Here is an 8,189-nt window from a genome sequence, read left to right on the forward strand (position 1 = left end):
ACCGTTCCACTCCTGATTCTGACTCTGAAGTCCCTGGTGTTATCCTCCTCTTTTGATAATGGTATGTTAGCCCAAAAATAAATAAAAAGGGAACTAAAAAGCCCAATAGTAAAGCAAAAAACACAGTGGCTAAAGTTAGCAGCAGCAGCTCAGTTCTCAGCCTCTCCTGATGTCTTGTGTCAAATACAGATTACTTAATTTAATTACTTTGTTGCAATTAGGGTTGGGTATTGTTTTTTTCCACCAATACTGGTGCTAAATCAATACTTTTTAAAAGGTGCCAGTGCTTAAACTAAACTAAACCGTGCCTGAATTGATGCTTTTAAATGAATAATAGTTTGTTGAAGTAACTTATCAAGGTATTCTGTGCGTATCCTTTGGGTGGAGGAGGATTGCGTTTGGGTGGCAAGGTACCGACAAGAAGCATCAACATTTGTCTTGTATTTGGGTTTGGTAGGTATCAGATTTCAATAATCATCCCTAGTTGTAGTCCAAGCCTCTATAACATGAGCAGCTGAGCTCTCAGCCCCTCTTGTTGCCTTTTTCTGGTTAAGAGTAGTTTTTAACATGAAGTTGCTTTCGTAGTCCTATTTTATTTTTTAAAAGCAGGCCAGCTAAAAGCAAGATTGGATAGCATTATTATTAGCAGCTCAGCTCTCAGCCCCTTCTGAAGTCCATTCCATTTAATTTCAAATTTAAAAAATGTCTTAAAATGTATAAATGAGCATACAGCTAAAACAAACAAAAAACGTAGCTCAGCTCACAGCCTGTCCTGACGACTTGTGTCAAATAAAGAGTAAATGCAACATGAAATAGCTTTGTTGTGGCCCAAGCTTTAAAAACAAGCAAAGCAGCTAACAACAAGCTAAGCTAAGGTCAGCAGCTCAGCTCTTAGCTCCTCTTGACGTCCTGTATCCGTTTGAGGGTAATTTTAAACTTATCACTGCCTTATTACAAACATATTAAGAACAGTTTCTAACATGGCATTGCTTTATTGCAATAACTTTAAAACTAGAAGTGTTTAAAACTAGCCTAGCTAATGTTAATAGCAGCAGCTCAGTTTACAGCCCCTTCTGACATCTTGTGTCAAATGTATACTAATTTTAACATGAAATTTCTTTGTTTCAATCCAAACTGTAACAGCAGCCAAAGTTCTTAACAACAAGCTAAGCTAATCATGCTAGCAGCCCAGCTCTCAGCCCCATTTGATATCCAGTATCTCACCAAGCTTAATTTCTAACATGAAAGCCTTGGCATCAGCACGAACTAAGTAAGTAGAGTAGCTAATACCAGCTTCGCTAACACTGCAGCTCAGCTCTTAGCCCCTTATGACATCCTGTGCCAAATAGTGATTTCTCATTTGAATGATTAGAATTTTAGGTTTCAAACAAGCAGAGTAGCTAAAACAAGCTAAGCTTGTATCAACAGCTCAGCTCTCGGCCTCTCTCGACATCGTGTCTGATATCATGTCTAAACTAGGTGGTTTAACAAATTACGGTATCAAATTCTGCATCTTAGACATTTTTTATTTTTGTAACAATACAACCACTCCAAAAAATGACTTATGGTGGCTTGAACCAATTCTTTACATTTTCTTATAGCAATAGAAGAGTTGCTATAATTACATTTTTTTAACACCTCAGTATGACTCAAACTATACGAATACCACAGCAACGTTGATACAACAGCAACGAGGATACAAGTCCCAGGCAGCCAGTATTTGGTTATTTCTTGTTTCCTATCACTAGAACTTGCAGGAAAACTGCAGCTAACATGATTATTTCCTTCTCTTTCAGGGTAAACCCAAGATGGATAACTACTTTCCCCCACACCAACAGGATGCTGTAAATTCCAAAACCTTTAACAGGGACAGCTCTCTGACACTGGAACCGCCATTCACCGAGGACTTGGCCTCCCCTTACAGCGTCAACATGAGCCTGCTCCTTCCCGACGTCACGTATCTGCACCCTGGTCTCTGCAGGACTGTGAGACATATCAAAACAGAGCCGTCACCCTCCCTGATGCACCCCACTTGTCAGGGCAGCGGAGCGCCACCAACTCTCCCAGAGTACCCTGGGGTTTTCACGGTAGCTGACAGTACTAGTGGTAACTTTTTTATCAAACAGGAAGTGCCAGATTTCCAGGATGTCCCCCTGTTTCAGCTTTTGAACTCTGACTTAGAGCAGATCGTTCATGGGTCTCAGCTGAACTCTGTCCCCATGGCGCCCTTAAGTTTTCCAATCGGGAACCTCCATGTAGGCCCAGTGCAGAATTCTACCAAAAACACAAGCAGCCCACAAAATTTCCCATTCAACCACCATGTTAGCCATCAACAGAGGCGCACCTATCTGCCACCTTCTCCACCAAACTCTGAGCCCTCAAGTCCAGACAGGGCGAAGGAGCTGCTTCACAATCTGTCCCCGCCTCCTTCTTATGAAGCCAGCATTGCCTCAAAGTTAACATTTCAGACCCACAGTCCCATCGATCCAGGGCAGACAGCTAATGTAGCTCCCGTCCAGAGGCCTGAACAGAATTCGAATATGGGATTAGTCCAAAGCCCGGGTCTTTTGGCTGCCCAGCGTTCAACCCTGACCCCAGTTCAGACAACGCCAGGTGTTGGACCGCTGTCCCCGGTGTTGGCCCAGTCTGCTCCAGGAAAATACAATCGGAGGAATAATCCTGATCTGGAGAGACGGAGGATACACCACTGTGATGTCCCAGGTACAGCAATGATTAAGCCTACCTTTGAGAAACCACTAAAAATCAAGACCATATCAAAGTGATATTATTATGCTCTCTTCTTATGCAGGATGCAAGAAAGTCTACACCAAGTCATCTCATTTAAAAGCCCATCTGCGGACACATACAGGTATGAATGTATTTTAAGTTTCACTCTTATTTGGGTCCAAAGCCGTGATGTTGCCAGGCAGAAAAATGCACTTGGCATGCAAATGCATTCTATCTGCTGACAGACCTGGAACACATCTCACTGCTGTCAAATCACATAAACCCCTGCAGCTCTATAAAGGCAGCGGGGAAAAGGACATGACATGCTGTGATTTATGATTCAGACATGTTTATTTTAGAGAAATAGTGTCAGCTTTTACATCATCAGATTTATCTACAAGCTATGTTCCATATGTTAAAGTTGAGCTTGTACTTAATGTGTCCAAAAATGTGTTCTAGCTTAATTTTACTTCCCTTTTCGTTGTCCGTTGAAGGAGAGAAGCCGTACCAGTGCTCGTGGGAGGGGTGTGAGTGGCGTTTTGCCCGATCTGACGAGCTGACTCGCCATTTCAGGAAACACACCGGGGCGAAGCCTTTCCAGTGTGGCGTGTGTAGCCGCTGTTTCTCCCGCTCTGATCATTTGGCCCTTCACATGAAGAGACACCGGAGCTAGAAACCCTGTTCTGCAAAACAAGCCCATCTTTATTTTATATTTTTTAGTAAACATGGACAGTGAGAAATATTAGCAAACATTAAAACCATGGTGACATTCTGAGCAGTGCTGGTCCACAAGTAGTTGTTTCATTTATATTATAATTCTCAAAACTACTGATGCCTTATTTTATTTCCACATTTACACCCTGATACTGAGGGAAATTTGCAAAGATGTCAGTAAAAAGTCATTTGCCAAAGGTGATTATAGAATAATGTTCATACTTTTAAGTCTTTAAAATTATTTTTATTCATTTCTTCTTATGCAATGTACACAGTCACTCCATTTTACTTTAATGTATAGACCTTAATGTACATGTTATGGGCATGTATTCGGTTAGATTAAATAGGAAACCACCATGCTGTAAGTGCAGATGTTTTAATATGAAAAAGAAGGTCAGAGAAAGTGTTGTGTTAAGGGAATATAAAGGCTTTGTGCTTGTTTTACAGAAAGTAACAGCAGTTGGATGGACTTTTATGTTGACAAGTTGTGGATTCCCTGGGACCGAGCAGTTTGCTGGTTGTGTGCAGTGCTACAGGCCGTCTTTATACTGCCAGACATATGGGCTACTTTACAAATAAGGATATCATTATAGAAATATTCCTTTATTTAATCTCAACTGTTTTAGTAGCAATAGAAAGGGAACATTTTGAGATTTTGATCAGAATTCTTTGGACAGCACTTTGAATGTTCTCGGTCTGTGTTTACTGTATTATAGATGTGGTCATAAAGTGCTGAATGTTTTTCATGCCGGAGCAAAATATAGATCCTAATGGTACATTTTTTAAATTTCAATGTAGGTTATATTAAATTATTTGAGAAATTTTATTTATTTTTATCAATTGATATGTCAAATGTAGACTACGCTCAAAAAAGCAATATCTGACACTCACTGATCACTTTATTAGGTCCACCTTTTTGACTGCTCATTTAATGCAAGTATCTAAACAGCAAATCACATGGCAGTAATCAACTTATTTATGCATGTAGACATGGTAAAGGCAAAGTGCTTAAGATCAATCTGAGCCTCAGAATGAGGAAAATGTTATTTAAAGTCCCTGTAAAGTGAAATCCAAAAATTTTGTCTAAAAACACTAGATATACTGGAATTAGGCTGCTGTAAACATGTGAAAACACTGAGGTCTATGTGTGACTGAATTTTGGATTTTTTTTATCTCTTTCGTGACAAGGTTTAATTGGGCAGGGCAAATATAGAGCCCTGTGATGTCACTGAGCGCTATGGAGTATTACCTCACTCCCCTAATTCTACAATGATATAAACCTCTGAGCAGTTCATCTTTTGTTAGCTAGTGTCACTGCCTTCATTGGAAATTACAACCCAGCTTAATGCTGTGTTTTTGTTCATTACAAGGTTAATTTGCCAAATCTATCAGCCATGATGGCTCATTAAAAGTATCATAACTGAGAGTTTTGTACCAGAAAACAGTAAATTTAATCCCCAGCTTCTGTCCCTCTGCTCTGGCCATGGTTCACAGCAAAGTCAGGGGAAGGCTAATTGCAGGAGTGCTTGTCTCTTTTACTTCAACAAGAGGGACAGGAGCACACATCTTACCTCCGGTTACCTTTTAATCTATATTTTATCATCTTTAGTCTTGGATGATTAAAAGAAGCAGACTGTGGCTTTTGTCGCTCTCAAAGCAGCACCAGTTCAATCCCTCCTGTCAGGTTACAACATTAAAGATAGAAAAGTATCATATGATAGACGTGTTCTGTTCTTGCCAAGTCAGTCAAAATAAAAGTCTCCAATGCTAATCATCATTAAAGACTTTTATTTTGAAGAGCTACATTGGGAAATTGAGTGCTTTTGGCAGCAATTAACAACAATGACGTCTCAAAAATGGGAGAGAGACATGACTCAGAAAATACAACCTGAAGCGTTAAATACAGGATGAGAAAATGTGAACAGTTGTAACATAGCAGCTTAGCAGACAGAGGAGTCCTCCATTCAGGTTGTAGCATTTTTTTAAATTTGAGAGGATTGTATATCTCACAAGCAGGCGTGGCTTTGGCGCATTCAACTGACACACCCACACCCTCCTAGAGCAGATATTAGTGAATTATTTTTCATGATTTGGAAACTTAATTTTATATGCTTTTTTACACTATTTTTTATGTTCTTCAATTACTTTACTTTGTGTTGTTTACATGGGACTCTCAGGCTGTTTTTGAAGCCATGTGAATTTCAGCCCTAGTTTCCTGTTCTGGCAGGAACTGTACCCAATGTGGTCTACTGCTGTAGCTCATCTGCTTGAACGTTTGCCTTTTTGTTGTTTCAGAAATGCTCCTCTGCATGAATAGCTTGTAACAAGGTTTTTTTTGAGCTATTATTGCCTTTTTATCAGATTGAATCAGTCTGGTCATTGTCTGATTTTTGTCATTAAAAAGACTGTGGCCTAGAGTTCTGCTGCACTAGCAGTGAATATTTTCTTTAAACCCTAGAGATGGTTGTGTGCAAAAATCCCAGTAGATCAGCAGTTTGTAAAATACTCAGACTAGCCAGTCTGGCACAAACAACCGTAGCATATCCACAATCCCTTTATAGCCTTTCTTCCCCATTCTGGTGCTCAGTTTGAACCTTTAGCACATCATCTTGACCATGTCTTAACTCAATGTATTGGTTGCTGCCATGTGTTTGGCTCATTATGTATTTGCATTAAAGAGCAGTTGAACCGGTGTACCTTACAAAGTAATCGGTGTGTACTTTGCACTTAGGAAGGCATGACGAAAGTGCAAATTTCACAGCAATTTTGTGTGCAAAACATTTTTATCTGCAGGTTCTTTTTTTATTCTCTGGGGAAGTTGCTGTGATGTACAAATTCAGACTTGTTCATTTAGACTTTGTTTTAGTTGAAAATACTGTTTCCAAACATTAAACAGCTTTTTTTAACAGGATTACAGCATCATATTACTGAATATTTGTCTTTGTAAGTGGTTTCAAAGCGATGCCTGAGAGATTTTTTTTAGACTGAGCACCTGCCAGTCTGAACATCTGTGAAAGCTTTGGGTTTCTTTGACAACTATCCAAACACCTTTTGAAGTGCCTTTAACTGCTTTCTTTGATTAATGAAAAACAAAGTTCTTTTATCAGGTGCTACGCTCTGCCAAAATGCTTCTGTATCTTGGCTTCCCCTCCTAATTTCCACAATATAGCGATCTCTTTTTATGACCAAGTTTCTTTAAAAATTGTGTCAGGATAAACAAATAGATTTTTAAAGTCTCTATGATTTGTAATGATGTGTATATACATTTTCTATCTGGTACATCCATTGGTTATTTTTGGGTGTGTAAAGATGACTTTTTTTAATTGCAGAGATTGTTTATTTTTATTTGTTTAAGTTTAGGAAGGATCAAATGATAGAATCTGGAAATAACTCATGTCAGCTCTCATTTTATTGGACTACAAGTCCCCAAAATACTGCAATAATTCTTAAATATACATAGGTACAAACCTGCAGTGTTCCGACATGAAAGGCAATAATAAATGTCAGACAATGTACATGTAGACTAAATTGATCAAATGTGCTAAAAAGCCATGTTACAGTGCAAATAAAGTTTTGTGTTGATTATTTCTCTTTGTATCACTTATTTTGTTAAATTTGTTTCATAAAATGATAGTTGATGTTTTTCCCCTTTATATTTCCTTTGTTGAATTACACTTTTTTACTTTGTTCGTACAGTTTTAAACAGCTTGTTTGGTCAAATAATTCCTGTTGTGGTCTTGCATCTTCATTGCACTGTAGTAAATCCATCCATACCTTTGGTAACAGACTTATTCTGTTTGTATGTTGGGTCTTAACCAGCATATAGTGATCACAATGTGTATTTAAGATATGTATTAAAAGTAATGTAAAAAACAAAACAAAAATGAACATCTGAGAAGACCTTAACTCGCATGCTGTAGGACAGTGGTTCTCCTCTGATGGGTCACAGAGATATTTCAGTGGGTCATGAATGGGTGCCTGTGGAAAAAAAGGGTAAATATTCTTAAACGTATGGAAGCCCCAAACAGGAAAATATCCACATATTTTTTTTACTCTATTTTGCTGGGATAACAAGTAAGTTTTGATTTTTTGTTTTTTTTTCAAGAATTCAACTTATTTTGTAGCTGTCAGAAACATGCACTTATCATGATGTGATAAGGTCCATTATTAATGCTTTTTTAACCACATAAATCTCATACTTTATTGTCCCTTTTAGTAAACTTTGGTTTCACATTCAGCTCAGTGGACAAGTCAAAAGTCATCTGCACCTTGTGTTATCAAACATTTACCTTTTCACTGTTCTCTCATCCATCTATACCAAGTGCTTTTACCAAGAGACTGAGGTTTGCTGGATAAGATGAGCTAAAGACCTGTGAGGATCTAGACCAGATGCTGATAAACTGAATGACATTTTATGAATTAGATTACATATTGGAGGTGGCTGGGGTGGAGGAGAGTTTTTTTCTTTTGTGAACAAAGGCAACTGTGTTTAGATATGGCAACTTGAAGGGCAATAAACCCAGAGCCTGTTACAATTAAAAGTCAAAATTAATTGGCAGTCTGGTTTAGTTTACAAAGTTTATTTGTATCATGGACATAATAACGTGACGTCTGATTGTATGATTGAAATGTTTGTTTTGAACATTAAAAAAAAGTTCATAAAGACAAAAACAAAATAAATAAATGAAGTGATAAAAATAAAACAATATCACTTCATAAATTAGATTACATATCGGAAGTGGCTAGGG

General features: G+C 38.2%; 1 protein-coding gene across 3 annotated transcripts in view; it reads left to right on the forward strand.

Moving 5' to 3' along the window:
* Positions 1–7,026, forward strand: part of klf5b (Kruppel-like factor 5b) — a 37,752-nt gene extending 30,726 nt beyond the window's left edge. For all 3 annotated transcript variants that reach the window (XM_041806715.1, XM_041806714.1, XM_041806713.1), the window contains exons 2-4: positions 1,797–2,721; positions 2,810–2,869; positions 3,222–7,026. In XM_041806715.1, the coding sequence (XP_041662649.1) occupies positions 1,809–2,721; positions 2,810–2,869; positions 3,222–3,400 (1,152 nt within the window). In that variant the 5' untranslated portion in view covers positions 1,797–1,808 and the 3' untranslated portion in view covers positions 3,401–7,026. The remainder of the gene's footprint in view (positions 1–1,796; positions 2,722–2,809; positions 2,870–3,221) is intronic.
* Positions 7,027–8,189: the final 1,163 nt, after the last annotated feature.

This window comes from Cheilinus undulatus, linkage group 15, assembly GCF_018320785.1.
Source record: "Cheilinus undulatus linkage group 15, ASM1832078v1, whole genome shotgun sequence".
Classification (NCBI taxonomy): Eukaryota; Metazoa; Chordata; class Actinopteri; order Labriformes; family Labridae; genus Cheilinus; species Cheilinus undulatus.